Genomic DNA, 23,492 nt, shown 5'->3' on the forward strand with positions numbered 1-23,492 from the left:
AATATTTACTGTTAGAAGAAGCCAGACACCTTCATTCTTTAATGATGAATAAATAAATTAATTTGTTTGTATTGCCAGTTGTAGTGATCAGTTTGAAATGAGGTTTAGAGTGTTTAGAGTTACAATTTCTGGGTGGTGAAAAAGGGAATTATCAGCTGCTTGCTTTCCTATGCCACCAGTGGTTTTTCTCCCTGCTGGAACTTTTCATTCATTCCTTATGTCACTTGTATAATGGCAATGTTCAGTTTAACTGTGAGGGAAATGTAAGATTGGGCATGGTTAGGAAGCATAAAATGGGCTTCAGTTTTTTGTGTGGTGAAAGGGAGGGGGTTAGGCTTAATCCTTTCATGACCAACATTTCAGAGATGTGAGTGAAAAGGGCTGCTGTGTTGTCAATCTGAATTTTTCTTTGAGCACAATTGCTGTAAAATCCTTCTGTCCTCGTTCATGGCTTTTGCCAGAGCAATACCTGGGGATGTGACCTGACCCTACCTGCCATAGAAATCAAATGGAAAAGTGTAAATCTGGAGCTTCTGGTCCTGTGGTGTTGAAATCCCCTTTCCTCTGGGGCAGAGGGGGCAATAACCATTTACTGGCACACCCTAAATTTAACTGCTGCTTAATGAGGAGAGATAAAATGCTGCTGCTGATCCCCCTCCCGCAGAATAGGTGCTTCTGGTGTCTGAATTTGGGTGTTGCTGCAGCAAAGGCTGAGGGTGTGTTTGTGGTGTGTCCCCCTCCTCCCCACCCCTGCGAGCAGCATAACTGGCACTACCAGCTGCTTTTTCATTTGGCTTGGGATAAAAATACACTGAACAGAAGAACATCTTCTCTTGACAGAAATACTTACAGAAGTCATAATCTTTGGGAATACTCTGCTGTCTCTTTCTCTGTTTAGCCTTTTCCAATTAATCTCTCTACAGTCTCTCCCTTTGTCTCGAGTTTGTAGCTTAAACTGTTTTGTGTTGTTAAATTAGCTACTGAAAAGAAAATAAATTTAGAGTTGGTTCTTGGCTTGTTGGCTTCTCCTTTTCCTTCTGTAAGATGGCTCCAAAGCTGTGTTGGTACTTTAATACTTTTTACTAAGTATATCTTAAAGAAGGCTCTTGAATATAAGAAATGCTGTGGGTGTGATATTTTCCAGTGCGACTAAAATGCTGCATTTTAAAAGGTATTTAAACAGACCTTTTTCTATGCTTTACTAACCAAGTACTTTGGATCTTTTGTGTAAAACTAGTTTTAAAGGTTAGTGAAGAGTCAGTGACTCAAATCACATGGAAAACTTACTTGTTTTAATCCTGTTAGTTGCAAGAATGGCTGCAGGGATGTGGAAATTCTTCTGATTGCAGTATCTGGGGATGGAAGCATTAGGGAGGCTCATCTTGTAACTGTGTATTTGAGCAGAAAGCCCTGCTGGTGCTGTGATACTGTAAAGGTGTCAGGGATGTCCTGTTCACAGCACAAGTATCAACTCCAGATACAAAATACCCTGACAGTCAGTGGCTGTTTCACAAGGTGATGGGAGCCCCTTAACCTGGCCTGTGCTTATCTGCAAGATTTGAAAATCACATCACAAAGTCCTGGTGGGACTGTGATAAATCACACTGACACCACAGAGCAGAACAGGGCCTTTTCTGACTAAAAGCCTGTTGCCTGTAAACTACTTACTCAGCTGCCTTTGCCTGAAAAAAGTGTGACATGATTTAAGACTATTGCTGGAATTTCCTGGCTTGTTCATTTGTGTTGGGCACAGATTTGGAGCATCTCAGTCTTACTTAGAGTTTAAAATGACAAATGACTTTACCTTGAGAAAGCTGTGATTTGCTTTTTGAAAGTTGTGACCATTTGTGTACAGTGGAGTGACAGCACTGACTGGTTTAGTGTAACTTCAGATAAACTTCACCTCATGAGGTACCTGCGTGTAACATTGCCCTATTTTCACATGTGCTTTGAAATACTTCTATTCATATTTTGAATACTTTTGGAGTGAAGACTGCTCTACTTTAAAGAACTCCAATGCACGATTGAAGAGTTGAAATAATGGATTATTGGATTTATTGGCACAAGGTCACTCCAGCTATCTGTTTTAGTCAGGGAGCTTGGGAAATGATCCGTTACCTACGTGTGTGGTGTTATCAGTGCTGAGCTCCCTTATCAGCCTCACCCTTATCTGATGGCAGGGTTTGTTCGTGCCAGCACAATGGCACAAAGTTTGAAATCCTCTTACCCAGTCAACATTTAACAGGGGTTTTCCCCATCTGTCTGCAGAGGTATTGTTGAGCCTGGCTTCCAGAACCCATCCAAAGTGTGGTTTATGATTTCACCAGGTTGCAGGTTTTCCTCTGGCAATATCAGAATCTGTGAAATTGCTGTTGAGGTTTTTACTGCTGTGACAAAGATCTGGTCCAATACAATGGTATTGCTCAAGGAAAACAAGAAAAAAATCACTCTTTTCACTGGTATGGGATTGGAATCAAAGAGAAGAGAGTTGACAAAGGTTTTTATGGTGTGAAAAAGCAGAGACTTGTGTTTCTGCTGCTTTAATTCTTAAAACAGGTTTTGCTTGCAGTTGCTCTGGGGGTGTGGCCATGCATCTCTTTTGTTAACAATACTTTAAAGAACTAATTCATGTTGTTTAGGAAGCTGGTGAATCTGTTGCTTGACCATAGCTGAGACTATATCCTGATAGAAATTGAGGGACAGCAAGGCCTGTTTGAAAGATGTGTTCTCAGAAATAAAGGAATAGTTTCCTTGGAGTGAGCTGCTTCCCCATACAATATTGCAAATGCAGTCATTGAGTCAATTCAATATTATAATGATTACTAGAAGTGGAAAAAGCTGTTGATTCCTCAAAATGATTAACAGAGTGGAAGGCTGACTTCTTAGGTTGCATGGATATGTGGCTTTAAAACTTTTGAAAGGATGGTGTCACTCTCTGAGCATTGTTTGTCTTCTAAACAGCAAGTGCTTTGAGGAAGGAGTGGAAGCTTTGGAGTCTGCACAATGTAGGGGGAAAAAACCAACAAAAACCCAAACCAAAATCCTAAACCACAACAAATGCCAGCTCTGATTTAGTGAAAAGCATAGATCCATTCTGCTTTCAGTAAAAAGCAACTTCCCTCACCCCAAGTCTCTATTCTATTATTATCCAAGTCTTGCTCACACTACCAGCCAGTTTTAATGCAGGTTTAGCATTTTGCCAGCATTAGACTAAAAAGGAAATAGCATTTAAATCTAAACACTTCAGTGAACAGACTCTGCTGGCTGCTTGTACATGACCTGGAGTTTCATTTGGACCATTCAGTTATGATCATTGAAAAGTGAGGGTGAGGGGTTTTATGTTCTGCAGTGGTGATTCCTGCAATGCTCCAGCCAGTTAGTTGCTACTGAAATGCCAGTTGGGAGAGTGGTGCCATATTATCACCTTTGAAATTGCAATCAGTGCCAGGTTAAGTAAGCTGATGTCTGGTGGCACTAAGAAAAGTGACCTTGGGCAGTTCTGCAACTGCAGAGTGATATGTTGTAAATGACAAAGTTTACTGGTGGCCATGTTAACTCCTGCTGTCCAGTGACTTTGTTAAACATCAATATTCAAAAAAGTAATATGTATATAGGTAATTACAACATTATCATTTAAAACAGAGCAGTGTTCTGTGGTCCTTGGCTAATGCCTAAAAATGTTTTGAATAGAATTTAAAGGCTTAAATTAATTACTGTATGTTCAGAATAGAGAAGAATACTTTCTGTGTAAGATTCTACCTGCCATAAATAAAACTTTAGCAGCTTTTGAAGGGTCACAGTACAAAACCATGGTCTTGTGAAAACCATCTAGTTTGAGGTAATTGCACAGCTTAACCTGTGGACAGCTTTGGAAAGAGCAACTGCAGCACCATTTGGTGTTTTTCAAGCTGAGGGCTGACTTCTCATGCAGGGGGTGCACAACTCTTCTGTTCTGTGTAAAACACTTAGTGATGTTCTGAACGTATACCTGGTGTGATAAGGAAGAAATAAATTGTGCCTTTTCTTAACCTCTTTCTGTTTTTTCTTTATTAGTGATCATGAAAGGTGTGTGGCTGACAGCATTGCAGACAGAAGCTTGGCTCATCCACAGAACAGGTGCTGTAAACACAACTGCAGTAAAAAAACAATTTTGTGTGTAAACTTGGTATGTGTCAGTCTTGCCTTCCATGGGGGAAGTGAAAAATGTATTCTAGCTTGGAGTGGGAGGGAAGAAGAAACCCTTGCTGATAATATGTGGTGTGATCTAAAGCCAGGTTTGTTCTTCCACTGGGAAAGGTTTGCTATAGGATTCTTCTGGAAGAAATAAAAACTGATTCATTTGGTGGTAGGTAGGTCAGTGTGACACCTGAGCCCCTCTGGTGCTGGTACATGGGAAGAATCCATTTTAAAAGCCTGACATGGCTTAGATTTGCTCCTAGCACTGTGCACCTGACCAGTTGTTACCTGTACACTGTTGCATTTAATACTTTCTGCAGTTTTTGCACTGCAGAGTTTGTGATCACAAATCACACCAGTGAAGTTGAAGTGTGTTGTGCTGCTCAGGCTGCCCAGGAGCAGCAGCTGCAGCAGCCCTGCTTGAGTTTCCCAACAGCTGCAGCCTGGCCACAGCTGCAAAGTCTTAAAGCCCAAATCTCTCAGAGTGCAACAATGCAGAGCCCAGGGCAGTGAATTCCTGACCTGGTCACAGGAGTGGGGAAGGATCTGGAGGGGTGTGTATTTTCTCCAGATTTTAGTCTTATGCAAAGAACTGGAAAGGTGGTTTGAGGAGGAGTTGCTGTAAGATCTCAGGAATGGAAGGATTCCAGGCAGCTTTTTGCATTTTATTCAAAACTTTAGCTTCAGTTTACTGACCTGGAGAGCAAATTAAAAAAAAAAATATGGTAAGGAAATGCTCTGACAGTGTAGATACTGAGGTCTTCTGCAAAACATATTAATATCTTTGTGAAAAACACGAAGAAAACCCTACTCATGACTCATTGGCTTTTTGGAAACTCTTACAGCTTTTATTGCAGGTGTGGAAACCCTCACAATCCTCTCAGTGTTAAATGGGCACTTATGTGGAAAAGGAATAGGAGAGATGAGAGATTTTTTATGGAAAGGGAAAAGTTCACTCATCTGCTGTCTCTTCTCTCCCAGTCTGGTAGAAAGACACCAATGAAGAACTTCTTGAAGTTTTAACCTCCACATTCATGTCAGTACGTGCATCATGGCACAGCAAGGAAATGTTGGTGAGCTCCTCTCAATGCTGGATTCTCCAATTCTGGGTGTCCTGGAAGATATAACAGCTGCATTCAAAGATAATCTCATTTGTGGTATGTATCCTTTTGTGTAGTTTTGGGAAGGGTTTTGCTTTCACATCAATAAAGGTAGAATGATGTGGGATTTTTTTTTCTATCAAACACTGTCTTTGCAAATGCAGCTTGAAAGAAACTCTTGATATTTGTGTTTGAAATTGCTTTAAGGATTGAGGCTTCTCCTCAGTCCATTTTGCTTAATGGCATGGCTCCTGGAAGGTCTGTTACATAATTGTTAAAACGCTATTACAAAATGACTGGCTTTTCCTGAGGCAGAGCCTCAAGTGTGAGCTGATGGAACTTTCTTTGTCAAGTGTATCTAGAAGGAATTAGGTGTCACCCACATTATGGGAACCAGTGGGATTTTGTTAAAAAAAAAAAAAAAAAACAAAAAGAAAAAAGTCCTACTCCCAAACAAAACAACAGACTGAGACTTTGTGAAAAGTGATTGCTGCTGTTGAGGCATCACTTGTGCTGACAGAGCCCTTTCAGAGCATGAGAGCACTGCCAGTGTCCTTGTCCCTGAACTTGCTCTCCTCTATCTGCTGGAGGGAGAGAACATCAAGTCACTCCTGAGCACTTTACTGGGTAAAGCACCCTTGCAGCTCAGCTACCTGTGAGGTTTTATGATTAGACAGGAATTGTTGGTTGTTAAAAAACCTGGTTCCCTTCCCTGAGCTGAATGCAATCACTTGAATGGTTTGGAACCAGGAAATGTAGTTGAGAGGTCTCATTTTCCCAAAGGTCTCCTAAACATCAAGCATTATTTTAGAAATTGTGTAATAATTGCTTAAAAGTTCTGCAATGTCCTTGTAGCAAATACTTCATTTTTAGTGTATTGAGAATGTTTTTGGCTTTTTTCCTTGCTGTCCCCAAACTGACAGACCGTGGGCCTATGCTTGTCAACAACCTGGTGGACTATTACTTGGAAACCAATTCTCAGCAGGCACTGCATATTCTGTCCACTCTGCAAGAGCCTCATGACAAGGTAAAAAAAAAAAATCTTGTTATGGCAGATTTTAACAGCCTTTAAATAGCATCCATTAAAACTCTAGGGGTTCCACTCTGGTGTAGAATTACCTTGCTGTTGAGATGTAGTATCTCTGTAGTAAGAGTAGTTTAAGCTTTAAAAAAAAAACTTCAGAGGTCTCTGTTTCTTACAGAGTTGCTTAAACTGACCCACTTAAGCAAAGAACCTCTGTAAAGGAAAGGGTTTGGAGGATTAAAGTTGTCTCTTTACAGTGCTCCAGCTCTAGGATGTGTTAGTCTAAAACAAATTGGGTATTTTGAGAGCAAGTAGGGATTTTAAATGGATTGGAAATGGCACTACAAATTGGCTGCTGCCCAGATTTTTTTTTTTTTTTTTATTATTTACTTATAGACATTTCAAAGTGCAGTGGCCTGTATAGTTTGCATTTGTCTTCCAGTAGCCTCAAAGTTATTGCAGGGTTCTATTTCCTCTGGGGTCTTGTATATTTGTAAAATGCCCATAATTTCCATATTGACAAACTGCTGAATGTAGACTGGTGAAAAAGGGTATAGAGCAGTTAAATATAAATACCTTTCTTTTTCTGCCACTCTCTGCAAAATCCTTTGTCAGCATCTACTGGACAAAATTAATGATTATATGGGCAAAGCTGCTACTCGTTTACCCACCCTCTCTCTGCTGGGACATGTGATAAGACGACAACCATCTTGGAAACACAAACTTTCTCAAGCACCTCTCCTGCTTTCATTACTTAAATGTCTCAAGGTAAGAACTGTCAGGGCTGTCTATAAAACACCTGATGTAAACTTGCATACAGATGCAAGGCATTTGATTCTTGTTTTGATGTCATTTAGCTAAGCCACAGTGCTATTAATATCAGCTGAATACTCTGTGCTGATGCTGTTATTGCTGACAATCTTGTTTCTAAAAGCTACTGTCACTGTGAGTTAGGAATGTTTATTAAAACTTTTCCAAAATAGGTTAAAGACAAGAGGGCCCTTGGTGAAGTTGGTGGATATCTTGAATGTGAACCTAATGAGAAATACAGTAACTTCCCACTGGTGCAATTTGAATTTGTGTGTCCTCTACTTGCAGTGTAGATGGGCCATGCAGTGGACTATTCCCAGGTGAAATAACCTTGGAATTAGCAGACTTTCCCTTCTTAGCTACTGACATGCTGGATTACAAGGAGGTAGCTGTTCCCCCAAGCTTTGTGGTTTTTTTCCCTCATCTGCAGATTGATCAGGTATAATACTGTACAGCACTGTACCAGGGAATAAGGAATGAAAAGTGCTTTGAGACCTAGAATGCATTGGCAGTAATGGAATTTATTATGGTAGTGAGGAATCCACATTAGTCATGAAGTCACATTTAAATGCACAATGCAGTCAAGTGCCAGCACTCTTCAAAACAAAACCACCACAAATTTGTAACTGCCAAAGGAGCAGCTCCAGCTGCTCTTACTGGAACTCCTGACGTGCCTGACAAGATCTGTTGTCCTTTGCAGTGTGGCTGAGGGAGGAATGAATTGTGTCAGAAAGCTGCTGGGAGTAGGACAGAGATGTGGAAGTTCTGGGGATGTGGACAGAGGGTGGGGATGGACAGGAAATGTGCTCTGATAGGTTTTGTGTGACTGAGGGAGAGTAAACACACAGAGGAGGATAAATCCCTAAAAACTCTGTCCCATCTCCTGGGAGATACCCAGAGAGCTCAGCAGCACCTGCCCACAGCCTGACCAGTGCTCTGTGCACCTTGTGCTGACAAAGCAGAGGAGCTATCAAGGAAAATGTGCATTAAACTGAGGAAGCAAGGAAAGAGTTTGAACATTTTCTACGTCCTTTCCTAAAATCTGATTCTCTCTTCCTGTTTCATCCAGCCAGAGGTTTGTACTGCCACATCCCTTTCTTGTGGGACAAGCCAAGGTGTTTGGTCATTGTTTGAATTACTGCTGGGGGAAATTTCCAGCAGCCAGGTTTAGTAGAAAAGCTTTTGACTCCTGTGTGGGTAACTGGCCAACACCCTTGAATACCCTGATCAGATCTGAGTTTCTGAGGCTCTGAGTGCTGTGTGTGTTTAGCTGTGGGAAGGAAGGAAGGTGGCACATAAGATGCTTCACATACCAGTAATTGTTTTTACTCAGCTGTGGAACTGTGGTGATGTTCCCTTTTTAACTAAGCCAAGTATTTCTACAGAAAAGCAGCAGAGTAGGAGCAAGAATCCCAAATCTATTTTTTCTTCAAGTTGTTCTTTATGAAAAACTCAATAATCTTGGATCATTAAGTTCTGGTAGGTTTCAGAAGGACTGTTTCAATAGAGAACTTTTTCCATGATGATGATTCAATGTTCACTTCATCCTTGGAAAAAATTAAGTTCAACACATTTAACTAATGCAGGTTTTTTCCCTTCTTGCAGACTGACACAGATGTAGTAGTACTCACCACAGGTGTCCTAGTGCTAATAACCATGTTGCCAATGATTCCTCAGTCTGGCAAACAGTACCTTCATGATTTCTTTGGTATCTTTGGGCGTCTCTCAGCCTGGTGCTTGCAGAATCCAGGTGAGATTTCAATTTTGTTGCATGCAGTTGTGGTCTGCATTATCCTTGTGACTCGTGTGCAGTTGGTGAGCACATTCTTTTGTGACACTCTTAGTGGTCTGAGATTATTTAAACACAGAAAATGATGTGTTAAGCCCACAAGCTGTTCTGTTCTTTGAGAGCATGGGGGAGTTCTTTGCTCAGAATTTAGAAGTCTCTTAGAACCTTCCATGTGGTGCTGCTATTGCATGAAATTTCACTGAACCAAAGTACTGCCCTGATGACAGTGAAAAGCAGAGATTGATCTTAATGGAGAGAGAAGGGAAAATGCCAATGTTTCAGGCAGATTTCGGGGAATTTGGTATTCCCAGATACAAATGGGGGTGGGAGGAAAGAAGCAACATATATAAGAGTTTAATGTGCAGCTATCAATAGTCATGAAGGTTGATAAAACTGGTTTTCTCAGAGCTCTGGCTTTGCTGAATTTGTTGTAAGGGGTCTGATGTCTGACACCAGCAGTATCTGTGAGTGTGGCTCATGGCTGAATGAACAAATGCTGTGTTAAGCACATAGAACTGCTATTTAGAGAGCCATTCTGCATTGCAAGTAGGATTGGAACTTCTGAGGTGAATACTAAGATTTGTCTGCTGTGATTGCTTTTGGTGGCTACAAGCTTTTACTTTTTACCTTTTAAAGTGAAACAAACCTTAGTTTCCTTTTTTAATCATTCAGTCAGTCTTACTCTGGCCCACTATCTCGAGGAGTTTCAGGTTTTAACTTGAATAAAAACAAAGCTGTGCTTTGAGAATGACAGCACACTGGTTGGAATTAATGGTCCTTATCTTAAATTCTGGGTTTGCTATGAGCTGATGACTAAGTGTTGCTTGTTTTCTGAGAAGGCTTCACAGTTTCAATAGGGACTATTTGTACCTCAGAAGACTTCTTCCAGTTAACATTTCAAATTTAAAAGTACTTTGTTTGCATTCTTAGAACTTTTATTCTTTTCTCCAATGTAATGAAAAAGATTCTAACTACTTTTTCCAGGTCACGTGGCAGAGATTTATCTTGTCCATCTTCATGCCAGCGTTTATTCTCTCTTTCATCGTCTTTATGGAATGTATCCTTGCAATTTTGTCTCCTTTCTGCGCTCTCACTACAGTATGAAGGAAAACCTGGAGACCTTTGAAGAAGTAGTCAAGGTAAAATGCTGCTCATCTCTGTGTTATCTGAGGCAAGGAATTTATAGCTATATATTCCCATTAATTACAGTTAATTTGTCAATTCAGCTGAGGGCTGTTCGACAAAACAGTATAAAAATGAGTGATTTGACTGAAAGCTCAGTTGGGATCAACTCTTAAAGCTGTGGTGATGTATATTAACCTTATCTGTTAAATGTAACTTTCTGAACTATTTGGATTAGTTTGCTCATCAGTTTTGTGTGTTTTAGTGCAATCCAAAGGTGCTGCACTGATAACAAATCCTTCTTCTTCCTCACAGCCAATGATGGAACATGTGCGTATTCATCCAGAGTTAGTGACTGGATCCAAGGACCATGAACTGGACCCACGAAGGTATTATATGTTCTCTCTGCTATTAGGAAAGGCTCAAATTGAGCAGCTTTCTCTGGGGTTATTTCAGAAGGTTGCAGCAAAGCCTTTTCTGTCAGCATTAGTTTGTGTGGGGGTGTTTTGCCACCCAGATTTGTAGGTGCACCAGGTAAACATGTAGACTTTCCTCATCCCAGCTTTCAGCTGGATGAATAAGCAGAAACTGTTGTGAAAGGTCATTAACAACAATGTTGGGATTCTGAATTCATTTTGTGTCTGGGATGGCATCTGTCTTCTATTTTACTTTATCTTGTTTTTATGACTTAATGATCAAACATCCTCATAAAGATTTAAAACAGTTTTCCTATAATGAATAAAGTGAAACTGCCAGAGATGCTTCATTGGCTGAAGGTTTGGGTCATATTCCTTGGGTTTCTTGAAGTATTTGATGGGATTTAAGTGTTTAAAATGGCTTCAGTGTGTCTTGTTTTGGTACCTAGATATTGGTTCATTTAACAGATCAGTTCTTTTAACAGGTATGTGTTAACATTATCAGTTGTATTAGTTTTCTTTAGCAATAGGCTCATTTGCCTGCAGCAGCACCACTTGCTGCTTTTCTCTTGTCTCCACAGGCCCAGCCACTGAAGAGGAGAATTTGACTCTTGTTGCTGCACAGTAGTGCTCTTGCCCTGCTTTTCAGAGCCACTAGGAAATCACTCCTAACTGGGAACCCATTGAATGTCACAATGCTCAATTTTGCAGGGGCAGGGTGGCACCACTCAGCACAATTGGCACAAACCTTCCAGTGGAAGCCTTCTCTTTTGGTATTTTGGACAGAGAGTATTTTACTTTCCAAAGCAACCCAGCCTTTCATAGACAGCCTTCTGGGCTTTCTCTTCTTTACAGTGAATTTCCATCCCCTGAAATATTGGGCGGATCTAATGTTTAATTTAGTGAGCAGTAGTTCTCAGAATGAAGGAGGTAGTAATAGTAAAAAACATTCCCCAAACTTGGGAGGAAAAACACAGATCTAAAACTGGCATTACAGACAGTGTTTGCTTAAATAATACAGATTCCCTCACTGCTGACATGTCTAAATTTTGACTACCAACATCTGAGTGTAGTTGAGCTGATTTCTACAGCTGCTGAAGCTCAGGATCAACCAAGTCTTCGTATGCTGTTCCTCCTTTCCAGAGTGCTCCATGGCAGACCTTTATGGATCTCTGTGTCAAAGCTGTTTGTCTCCTCTTTGAGACCCCCTCTCACAAGTCATCTGGTTGCAATTTCTGTCTGGTGCCTTGTTCCAGTTTGGCTGGGAGCATGCAAAGCTGCCTGGAACAAATGAGCCATCCTACAAGCCAATTCCTCCTATCTCCTGGAACTCTTGTTTTTAACAATAATTGACTAACTTACTCTTTTGGATCCAAAAACTGTCTGCAGGTGGAAAAGGCTAGAAACTCATGATGTTGTGATAGAATGTGCCAAAATCTCCCTGGACCCTGCAGAAGCCTCCTATGAAGATGGTTATTACTCTGTGTCTCGGAAACTCTGCACAAGCTCAAAACATCATCAAACTGACCCCAGTGCCAGCTCTTACATTGACATACAGAGCAGCTATGGTAAGACCTGCCTGATGGCTAATCAGTACCCAATTGCTGGAGAAGAACTGACCCTAGAGCAAAAAAACCCATCTCACTAATTTATCCCACTTAAAGTCTGATTCTTAGGCACCAGAAATTAAACTATCATTAAAAAATAAATACATAGATATATTTTTATATGCAGACATACAGCATGTTCTCAACATTGTCTCTTCATCTCCTGTCCTCCCTATCCCAAAACAACAAAAACCAGAGAAAGCTGTAGTATAATGTATTCAACAGATATTTTCTCGGGCTGGAAGAAAAGTCTCTAGCTACAAATGTGTATGTTGAATGGATTTGAAATGCTTTGATTAGAAGCCTTTAAGTTCTAGCCAGAAGAATCATGGGTTTGTATTTGATGTGGTGGATGCTTTGGAATTTTGATTTTCTTTTTTATTTAACTTTCAGGGACTTCTACCCCATATTCCACTCCTCGACTAACACTATCACAAATGCCAGGGCAGCTACCTCAGATTCTGAGCCCACAGTCCATGAGGCTGTCAACTGAGCCACAGCAGGTAAAGCAGAAGATGAAGCCCAGCAAGTTTTCATTCTTTGCACTTTCATAATTTCTTGTGCTAGTCTTAAAAATCCATGAGCTTTTGAGCTATGCTGTGAAGTCTTCAGAAGCTGGTGTTTGTTTCACATTTAAATGAATTTCCTGAGTGAAGACCAGGATGCAGGTGCTTCACATGTTCCTTTTCTGAGCTCTGCTGTGTTTTATTCTGTGCACAGGTCACCATCTGGAGCCCTTCTGCAGTGTGTGGTATGACCACGCCGCCCACATCCCCCGGCATTGTCCCATCAGAGTCATCCCAGTCTGCATCACAACCCTACAGCAAAGCTTTTGGCACATCTGGTACGTGCTGCAGTTTGGAATTAGGCCTCCAAGGTTTGTTTTACTGGAAATTCTGGCTGTAAATTTTACTGGCAGTTTTTAAATGGGAGTGCCACATTGTGCCAGTTGATAGGCTGCAGTGATTATTCCTACAAACTGAGTACCTCACCTAGAGCAGTTCTGATGCAAACTGAGAGGGAATTTGTGAATTCAGTGCCAAAATCTGAAACAACTTTTGGGAAACTGTACTTCTGTGTTGATGAACAGTTGAAAGAGATTTAAGAAATAAATGCTATGAGGTGTTTAAATGTACAGTTCTTCACATACAATGTTCAGCTGAAAGGAGGAAGGGGGAGCCTGCTGAAAGAACTTGTGCTCCTTTTCAGCAGGGGGGAAAGGAACACCTTTGGGAACACCAGCCACATCTCCTCCTCCACCCTGCACTTCAGATGACTTTGTGCATGTTTCACTCCCTTCAGCTGCTGCCACACCTCCTAAAAAGGTATTACAGAATTCTTCTGCTGAACTGATCTGGTTTTTTTTCATTGACTTGCCTTAATGCAGTGACCTTAACTGAGAAAGAAAAATCAGAGTAGATGGTTTATAAAAAAATTTTGCATTTTACTGCAAAAACTCTTCTAAATGTAGACAACTGTTGCCACTTCCAGCTGCACAGTTGCCAATGAAATCTAAGGCAATTAATGAGTTCTGGGTTTCTTTTGTTTTCCAGGAGGACAGACCAGATTCTGGGAGGCCTTTACTGCACCGACAGCAAAATGTCATTAACAGCGATAAATCATTGGGTAAACTCCATTTTCCTCTCCCCATTACTACAACCTATTGTAAACAACTCCAGTTTTTACTGACACTTGTTCCAATTCCCAAACACTTTTCCACAGGTTCTTTTTCCCCCCTGAGTTCTTTGTTGTTCTAGGATCCTGTTTTAACCTGTGATTCAACTTAAAACCTTCTTGTGATGCTTGTGATTTCAGTTTAACCATTCATGTTCAGAAATAGCTTGAGATTTTTTTTACCTTGCTCTCCTGCATATTTAAAAATGCAAATACAAACTGAAGGCTGAAAAGGGATATTTATTTTTATAAAAGCTGATTTTTTGAGGATTATTATTCAAAGCAGCAAGTTCTATATTAAATTTTGCTTCAGCAAGTTATCTGTCACATGTCTGGATCAAACTGTAAAGCTGCACATAAGGATAGATATGATGCTTCCTCTTAAAGGCCTCTGGAAAAACTTTGTTTTCTATCTACAATTATATTACTGTACTTGAACCTGTTTTAAAATCTCATGGAATACTGAAATCAGTATGTTGAGGAACTCAACTTTTAATAGATAAATGTAGATTCCATTTTCCATTCTGTCATCTACCACTGTGACAGCTGTAGAAAGAGATTTTGGAGCTGTATTTGAGACTTCTGTGCTGTGAATCTTAACCATCTTCAAAGTGGAGGTGATAGTGAAATTTAAAGCTGGTTTTCTGTAGTGTAGTTGTGTAGTACCACTGGAATCTGAATATTCTGAATTCCAAGTTATGAACAAGCAAAGTTTTTCACTGAGTTCCTGATCTGTGACTGAGCTGAGCATGAGATTTCTATGCTGCAGTGTGTATCCCACAGCTGCTGTCTCAGTTTTGATCAGTGGCCACATATTGGCAAGTTTGTATTACATCAGATTGCTAAACTTCCTTTTTTCAGGCAGGTGCTGTGTGCTTGTGGAGCCAGCTCAGAAGCTAAAGGGGAGGTTAATGCTAATGTGGAAGTGGAGCAGTCACAGTGCACATGAGCCACCCTATTTTATTTATTTAATGGGTTAAATTGCAAACATCACATCCTTCCTTGCAGAGGTTGTGCAATAGCAATTGTTAAGTTTACAAAATTACATTTTGGGATCAGGACTGACCTGTGACTGATCTCTGAACTGTTTTCTATGTGGAATGGAACAGGGGTTAGATACCTTCCTCCTCTGAGGAAGCATCTGAAGGAGGGACAAGCTTTTATTCTGAGGACCTTGCAGCAGTAAGACTTGTGTTTTGTGCTGTGTTAAGGCTGGAGAAAACAGCACCTGTACAGCTAACTTTTTGTTTTCTTTTTTATTTTTTCCAGACATCCCCAGTAGTAAAAGTTCAGTAACCTTAAGTGATCTTCCAGAGTTTTTAGGCGGGTTGTCGTTTGAAGATAGCGCTGAGAAGGACAGAGAGGAAGGTAATGTCTGCCCTCCTTACCTACATCTTAGCTAAGGAAATGCTTGTCCTGTTGAAATACCAGATGCATCATGGTGCTCCCCCTCTCCTCAGATGCAATATCTAAAGAGATCTCCGAGATCACCACCGATGCTGAACACATGGTGCCTAGAGGAGGATTTGACTCCCCGTTTTACCGCACAAACGAAAGTCTGTCAGGCTCTCAGAAGAAGACCCACTCAGCAGCCTCCAGTGTTCAGGGACACAGTCAGACCTCTGAGCCTTTAACATCTCTGGACAAGCCTGGGCCTGAGGGTGCACGGGAAACACCCAAACAAACGTTTACTCCCATAGACAAGCCCTGTGGAGGCCCAGGGGAAAGCCCTGCTGGGAACAGGGAAGGAAGCTCTGGGGAGCCGAGTATTCTCACTCCCAGCCCTTGTAAAGTACCAGCACAAAGGAGAGTGGTGTTTGGGAGTGGGCAGCCTCCCCTCTATGAGCACCTCTTTGAGGTTGCATTACCAAAGACTGCCTACCTCTTTGTTGGCAAGAAGACTGAGGAGCTGCTAAAGAAAGCCAAGGGAACCCAGGATGAAGACTGTATGTCCTCGACTTCTCCCGTGGAAGTGCTGGACAGGCTGATTCAGCAAGGAGCAGATGCACACACTAAGGAGCTGAACAAGTAGGTGACTGAAAATCTTACTTTGCAGACGTTATTGTTACTCTTTTATTGTGCTGGCTTAATTTTAAGCTGTGCCAAAAAAGCAGCTGCACAGTTCCTCCCTAATCTTTTTATACCAACTGACCTTAATTGTACTTTTACCAGGCTAAAAGCTCTTTTAAGGTGAACATTCCATTTTTTTGCTTAAACTTACCTGTTAATGCTGCATTTTCTTTTTTCAGATTGTCTCTGCCAAGCAAATCTGCTGACTGGACTCACTTTGGAGGTGAGGAAATTTCTCATGTTTTGGCAATCTGTTCCTCTATTATTAGACTTGCTTAAACAGTGACCTGCATACTTTTTGCTTGTGGGTTTTTAACTAATGCTGCAGAAAGATGATGCCCTCCACTAAGTTATGATTTATCTGCTTAGCAAATAGCTGTGTTCCAGAGAGATGAGCTGCTTTTTTCATCTTTGGAAAGTGCAAAATTCTAGACACTTCTTGCTTTTGACCATTTCAACCCTGTAAAGCCTCAGAGTGCTTGCTGATCATCTGACAAATCCTTGCATCTTCTCACTGCTCATTCAATCTAAAACTGATGGTTTTTCTTGCTTATTTATGTGTCTGTGTCTTAGTTTTGTGCTCTGAGGCTTTTGTGGTGATGGTTAGCTTGGTTTCTTTTCCTTAATCAAAGGAGCAATCCGTTTGAGGCATATATCCATTGCTTTGGGAAAAACGTTTATGATTTTTATGTTGGAGATCAAATAAAGCAGAGAGTGCAGCTCAGTAACCTCTTCTGTGTCCCACTGCAGGTTCTCCCCCCTCAGATGAGATTCACACCCTGAGGAACCAGCTGCTTCTGCTGCACAACCAGCTGCTGTACGAGCGCTTCAAGAGGCAGCAGCACGCGCTGCGCAACCGCCGGCTCCTGCGCAAAGTCATCAAAGCCACGGCCCTGGAGGAGCACAACGCTGCCATGGTGAGCGGGGACACAGCTCCACCAGTGGCTGAGACACATTGGTGCTGCTAAAAGTGTTAATTGGCCTGGCTGGTGTCTGTTGGTACCACTCAATTAACAAAGAAGCCTCATTTGTCGCTTTATTGAAGTTGGTGTTTGTGGAGTGACTCGTGCATGAGTTCAGTGTGCTGTCATTATTAATGTCAGTAGTTTGTAGTTGACTGCAGGCACCTGAATCCTTCCTGCTTGACCTCTGCCAGAACTGCCAGCTTCCCTGTTAATGGAGTGGTTGTTCAATGCCTAAACACCTTACTGCATATTTGATAAAGCATTGTCCTTTTGCTCCTCAGATGAGGACTAATAGCAAAAGCTTTGGAAACTCAAGTGTTGTTTTCCAGAATTGTTCACTGTGATAGAATTTGAAGATATAAGTGCACTGAAGGATGTCTAAGTACAGATTTAGGTGTGTTTCATAATGTATTTTCATGTTGTAGCTAATTCCATCAACAGTTTCACCTTCTGATAATTAACTACAAGAGCCAAAAATAAACTCCAAGTAGGTTTTGGAAGATACTGTTGCTTCAGCAGTGAGGCCCAAGTCCCTGTTGAAAGCATGAGAGGCAGTGGAAAAATAGACTGTTGCTCATTCATGCTTTGAATGTGGCTGTGAGTTTTCAGTCTGTCCACCCTTATCACCATTTCATCTCCTTTTCAGCCAAGACCAAGCCAAGCCCCAAGAGCCTTGAGAAAATGCTCTGTATAAAATGTTGTATGTGTGGAAAAGTGTTTTCCTGCATGCTGGTAATGACAGCTTTGCTTGGCTGAGCATAGATGTCCTAGCTGCTAAGCAGGTGTCTTGTCTGATGCTTCATGTGGGATTCTTAACAGAAAGATCAGCTGAAACTGCAGGAGAAGGAGATCCAGGCCTTGAAACTGAGTCTGCAGAAAGAACAGGCAAGGTACCACCAGTTTCAGGAGGAACATGATAATATTGTGGCTCAGCTTCACAGCCAGATCCGACAGCTGCAGCACGACCGGGAGGAATTCTACAACCAGAGCCAGGAATTGCAGGTATGAAGCAAGAACAAATTTGTTGTCTACTTAATGCTTTTAAAAATAACCTTCTTTGTAACAAGGCATGAAATACCTGAGAGAAAGCTGCACATTTTTATTAGAGCTATTAGCCTGATTCAGAATAAAACAGTGCATAATTGAAAATGCTTAACTTAATACTGTCCTTTTATAGTTCTGTTTTGTCCTGTCTTCAACTTGGAAATAGGAAAAGGCAGGTTCTTAGCTGGTTTGGAGGGTCAGTATAACTTGATTTCCAGTGGTGGGGGTTTACAGCCTCACTGCTCTGTGCCCTTGCTGTCCTTAGTGAAGTTTCAGAACCCTGAGTAATTTTTTTGTCACTTGAACAGACCAAGCTGGAAGACTGCAGGAACATGATAGCAGATCTGAGGTTAGAGTTAAAGAAGGCAAACAACAAGGTGTGTCACACTGAATTGCTGCTTAGCCAAGTTTCTCAAAAGGTAAGAAAAGTCAGCGTTCCCAGGGTCCCTTTGTGTCTTTCTGATTATTTTTTTATCTGATAGTTTTCATCAGGTGCTTTTTCTTTCTTGATCTGAAAGAAGCCTGTGCTGAGCTCCATAGAGTCTGATATTTAATTGCACAAAAACAACACAGAAAAATTTTGGTGAAGAAACTCTAAACTCTAGTTAAAGGGCTTTTGAAGCTTCTTATTTTGGCTTTTTCCACAGCAGGAATTTGCAGATTGAGCATTATGAATTTGTATTAAAGCTCTGCTAAATCTTGCCAGCTGAGAGATATTGTTTATATCATAAATTAAATGGAATGAAAAGTTCTTTATAAAAACAATTTAACACTTAACTACCTGTGAAGCATTGGATTTTAACCTTTGTTTCCCTTCTTCACAAAAATACCCTGTGAACAGAGTGCCTGTCAGCTGTGACTCTCATGAACTGTTCATCCCAATGTTGGATTCTGTTCCATTTCCCTTCACAGCTTTCCAACAGTGAATCAGTGCAACAGCAGATGGAGTTCTTGAACAGGCAGCTGCTGGTTCTTGGGGAGGTCAATGAGCTGTACCTGGAGCAGCTGCAGCACAAGCACACAGACACTACAAAGGTACCAGTGCAGAGGACTTTTGGGGAGACTTCCCTTGAGGTCATCATCCAGCAGTTCCCAGCCCTGAGTTCAGAAGGAAGGGCTTTGTAACTTAAGAGACTCGTTGTTCTGAAATGGATTTTTAGGGATTTGATTGTATGTTTGATCTTCTGTTCAGATGTTTTGTGCCCTGTGGGTTTGAGGAATATCATCAGTGCCCCTTCTGAAAGCTAAGGAGGAGTTGTTGGGGTACACCTGGGATCTGTTTTAGCCAAGTGATGTAAATTCTAGCAATTTCTTTTCCAAAAGCCAAGACTTTACTGTTCTCAAATGTAACTGACAGCAGATTGTTGGTAAAATAATGCAGGGTAGTAGTGCCAGAATTTGTGGAAAGATCTTAACAAGGATTTTACGGGTTTTTTGAGGTGTTACTTCAAAATGAGCATCTCAGCCTTCCCACTCAGTCATTTTCTTATTAAAAGTTAACAGTAACTTCACTGAAACTTCTGTGGTTCATATGGTTTTACTTCCTGACTTCAAAGACACCTTTTTTTAATTAGAAGCAAGTAAATTACACAACAATATAACTGTTCCTGCGTGAGAGCACATAATTAAAGAAGGTGAATAGTACACTGAAAAAAAGTCTTCTACTGGTATTTAATGAAGGTCCTGTTGGAAAATGGATTTAAAATAGAGTTTGTCTACTCTAATCCAGTGCAGAGCTGGCAAGAGTTGCTTTGATGAAAAGAGGTTTTCATAAGGAGCATTAATGTGCTAATAAATTACAGTGATGTGTAGTTATTTTAACAGTGTACATCTTCAGCAGGGCTGGTTTTCTATATCTGTTTTTAGAAATGCTGCTTTTATTCTGGCTTGCTTTAAGATGTGCCTATTTATAACATCAGAAACATGTCTAAACACCAATAAAAATAACACAGGATCAAATTAGACTTTACCATTGTGTTGTTTGCTTCGAGGAGGTTGAAATGTTGCACGCTGCTTTTCGGAAAGAACTGGAGAAAGCAAAGTTGTGTGTTCAGCAGCAAAGCCAAAGGCTCGATGCTTCCCAGAAAAGGATAGCTGAACTGGAATCTCAGCTTGCAAAAAAGGACCACCTCTTCCTGGAGCAAAAGAAATACCTGGAAGATGTTAAGATCCAAGCAAGGTAGGGGCTTCCTATGTAACATTTTAGCTGTGCTTTGACAAACTGTCACAGCTGAGGCAGAATCTGGAGATTTTGGACATTCTGGTTTCTCTCTTTGCTCAGGGGTCAGCTGCAGGCAGTAGAAAGCAGGTATAAGGCTCAGAAAAAAATCACCCAGGCATTTGAGCTGGAGATCTTGGATCTGTTTGGGCGGCTGGAGAAGAGCAGTCTACTGAAAAAACTTGAAGATGATAAAACAGAAGCAGCTGAAGCAGCAGAAGAAAGGTGAGGGTGGTGGTGTGAAATTTGCAGGACCTATGTGGGATTATTCAGTTTTGGACTTAAAAACAGTGGATATGCAAAGCTGAGTGTGTGACACATCTGGTTACCCCCCGTCTCTCCTGCTTTGCCCCCAGAAGTGTGAAAGGAAACCTGTTGAAGTACATACCCAGAGGCAGAAAGGGAAAGTAATCAAAGTAATCTTCCCTGGCCAGCATTTCCCTCTCCACTGTTTAATTACTGTGATTTCCTTGACACTGTGTCCTCTCTTTTCCCTAAGCAGGCTGGACTGTGGTAATGAAGATACAGCAGGACACAGTGAAGAAACGCTGGGTAGAAATGGAGAGACCAAACCTCCCAGCACTCGAGGCAGCAGTAGCAGTAAGGGGGGCAGCAGCAGCGAGCTCTCCACCCCAGAAAAACCCCAGAACCAGAGGCTGAGCAGTCGCTGGGAGACATCCATGTTGCTGGAGCCCTCCACTACTGTCCCACTGACTGTAGGTTCACTCCCCAGCTCCAAGAGCTTCCTTGGAATGAAGGCACGAGAATTATTTCGAAACAAGAGTGAGAGCCAGTGTGATGAGGAGGGGGTCAGCATCAACAGGCTGTCTGATGCCCTAAAGACTGAACTATGTAAAGATCCAAGCATGGAGTCAAAGGCCTCTCCAAGCCCCGAAAACCTCTCGCCTAAGCTCCAGGAAAGCAGTGTTGGACAGCTTCATATCATGGACTACAATGAAACTCATCATGACCACAGTTAAAGAGGAAGATAGTCAATCAGTGTTATTTTCATATTCTTGGCATAGAACAGGAGGCGTGAGTGCAAGTTTAACTAAAAGCTTTTATGTTTCTTTGGTCTGAGCAGTGGCTCATGCAGCGGAGCAGGATCGATGGCCAGGAACGGAAGGAGGCTGCTGAATGAATGCAAAGTGGATTTTTGGGTCTGGAATTGAAAATGCCCAGCCTAACTCTTGCTTCTTTCTCAAATTCAATCCTTAGCAGCGTGTACTAATTTGAAGGGACAACTGTTAGCATTTGCAAGTATTTTTTTCCCTTTCTCCCTATCCCCAGTTGAGTGGCTGCGTTTATGAACTTGAGTGCAATATGAGGCCAAATTAACATTTGTGAGTTTACTCTGAATGCTTTGTATTTCTTTGCAAGCTTCCCATTTAGAGCAGTTGGTTGTGCTGCCTGTCCAGGTGACTTTGGTTCCTTTCATCCTGGAAAGAAGCAGCACTAGGATTTCCAGTGCATTCTCTATTTTTGCCTGTCCACTGTCCCACATCCCTCAGAGCCCAACCTTCATTAAGTTGGAGTCTGATTGAATACCCAAATGTTTAAAGAACATTGTACCTCTGCAAAATGATTCATTCACCCTAATTCATGATCATTGTTTATATTGTCCTTAACATTTCCTGGGAAGTTACATTTGAACAGACAAAAAGGAACTGGAGCTTGTAAGGCAGAAGAGACCGTAAATGCTGAAGACTTGTTAAAACACCAGCTTCAGATCTTGATGTTTGAAGTGTTTGCCTGATTGACCTCACCCTGGTTTGTATGGGAAAGCAGTTGGGTGGGAGAGGAGGAAGCTTTACTCAAGGGAGAGAATGCACAACATGGAGGTAGAATTCCAAGCTTATGAAGATCTGCAGAGGAGGATTTGCTTCTCTAGTCAGGGAAATGTGCTGCTTCACCCTCTTTCATTAGTTCCTGGTTTGAACAAGACCACCATGTTTTGAGTCCAAGAAATTGGCTTCATTCTTCCTGGCAGTACCTTTTCAGGCTTGCCTTGGAGAGCATGGTTTCATTTGAGTGCCCTCCTACTCAGATTGCAGCACATTTTTGAGTTCAGCGGTGTCAATTTGGCTCTAGGTCTCTCCCCTTCACCCTCATCCTCCTTCCTTAGGTGACAAGGCTGAGGAGGAATCCTGCTCACACTGAAATCAGAATCCTGGTGTGAAGCCTTTTGGTGTTAATCATGTTTTAAGTCAATTATGAGCCTTCTGTGAAGGAGGATTGTGGGATCAGAGCTTGTCAGTGGTCAGACTCAATCTCCTTCATGACAGAGCAGGGCCTGCTGTTAGGAAGGCAGTGCTTGTTTTAAATGTCCCACGTGGCTGGGTCCAGGTGTACTCAGACGGTTCCGGCTTCACAATTCCCCTGCATCACTCGTGGCCTCTTCTCCTAAACATTCTGTGGGTGGCAGCTGCTGTTTAAGAACCACCTCACACAGAAATCAAGTCCAAGCACACTTGCATTTGTAGCTCAAATCCCTTCTTAGCCCAGCTGGGAACGAGGCTGTCAGGGCAGCTCAGCTCATTGCTGACAGGACTCGTCCTCCCATTCCCGCCTCCTCCGTAACTCCAAGGTCTGAATACATTTCTGCCTGTCTTAAATTATTCTCCGTGTCCTTTCAGTTGGTCAGTCCAAACTCTGAGAGTAGAGGTGAACTTCAGTGGTTGTGTCAAAGCTGACTCTGCATGGAGTAGAGAGTAGAGAGTTGGTTGTAAGTGGCAGCCTGGTTTTGTCTTTAGGCTTTCTCAGACGTAGTGGTAGCAAACGTGGTAGCGCGTGTTTCGGTGAGATTTGGAGCTTTCCTGCCCCTCTCCCACTGGATCCCAGCCTGGGGGGTGAATGGTTTGCACACAAAGGGCCTGATGGGCCAGCTCAGCTGGGAATGTTGGAGGAGCTCCTGCCCATCGTGCTCTGCCAAGCCCAGGTCTGGCGTTCCCAGGAGAGGCAGGTTTTGTGTCAGTCACAAAAATGCCCTGGCAGCAACGCAAGCTCTTTGGTAAGGTGGCTTTTTTTCTTCTTTTAAACAGGATTTTAGCACCAGGATAGTAAAGGAAACCACTTTAGGTTTGTTTATGGACCACAAAGATTATGGAGGAACAAATTTTGCAATTTTCTTTCCTAAGTCTAAAAATTATGGATCTGCTGTATGTAGTTAACTTGCAGTTTGTTTGAAGGGGTCCCATCAGTGAAGTGGAAACAGATTTTTTTAACTGACTGCTTTTAGTTAAATCTAAAATTGCTGTCTTTGTCAAGTTAATCTGTTCCCTGCCTCGCTCTTTGTAAGCATGTTAAACAATCCACATTAAATGCCATAAATATGAAATACGAGGAAATGGTACAATCGTAAGCTAAAGAGAACTTAAACCAAAAGGAGGTTTTGCTGTCCTTATTAGAATGTTCTAAAATGTCAAGGCAGTTGCTTGTGTTTAACTGTGAACAAATAAAATGTATTGTTTTGCACTA

General features: G+C 41.7%; 1 protein-coding gene across 4 annotated transcripts; it reads left to right on the forward strand.

The window, feature by feature from the left end:
• Positions 1-4,051: 4,051 nt before the first annotated feature.
• TSC1 (TSC complex subunit 1) lies at positions 4,052-23,492 on the forward strand. 4 transcript variants are annotated; one of them, XM_031057207.1, is made up of 23 exons: positions 4,052-4,116; positions 5,158-5,333; positions 6,200-6,303; positions 6,916-7,068; positions 8,716-8,860; positions 9,884-10,038; positions 10,337-10,410; positions 11,019-11,210; positions 11,827-12,005; positions 12,438-12,547; positions 12,765-12,888; positions 13,254-13,369; positions 13,598-13,670; positions 14,988-15,086; positions 15,179-15,746; positions 15,968-16,011; positions 16,539-16,705; positions 17,573-17,755; positions 18,106-18,216; positions 18,710-18,832; positions 19,789-19,976; positions 20,079-20,240; positions 20,518-23,492. In XM_031057207.1, exons 8-23 carry the CDS (start codon positions 11,125-11,127, stop codon positions 20,993-20,995), a joined length of 2,811 nt encoding a protein of 936 aa, XP_030913067.1. In that variant the 5' UTR covers positions 4,052-4,116; positions 5,158-5,333; positions 6,200-6,303; positions 6,916-7,068; positions 8,716-8,860; positions 9,884-10,038; positions 10,337-10,410; positions 11,019-11,124; the 3' UTR covers positions 20,996-23,492. The 4 variants fall into 4 exon arrangements, with proteins under 4 accessions (XP_030913067.1, XP_005421330.1, XP_030913065.1 ...); XM_005421273.3 differs by lacking the exon at positions 11,019-11,210; XM_031057205.1 differs by lacking the exon at positions 11,019-11,210 and having other exon boundaries at positions 19,792-19,976.

The sequence above is a fragment of the Geospiza fortis genome, unplaced genomic scaffold, assembly GCF_000277835.1.
Source record: "Geospiza fortis unplaced genomic scaffold, GeoFor_1.0 scaffold27, whole genome shotgun sequence".
Lineage (NCBI taxonomy): Eukaryota > Metazoa > Chordata > Aves > Passeriformes > Thraupidae > Geospiza > Geospiza fortis.

Coding starts and splice junctions, on each gene's coding strand:
- TSC1 (XM_005421273.3), top strand. CDS start 5,228: ATGGCACAGCAAGGAAATGTTGGTGAGCTCCTCTCAATGCTGGATTCT. Junction 7,069..8,715: donor CATTACTTAAATGTCTCAAG/GTAAGAACTGTC, acceptor CCCTTCTTGCAG/ACTGACACAGATGTAGTAGT. Junction 18,217..18,709: donor TTAGCCAAGTTTCTCAAAAG/GTAAGAAAAGTC, acceptor TTCCCTTCACAG/CTTTCCAACAGTGAATCAGT.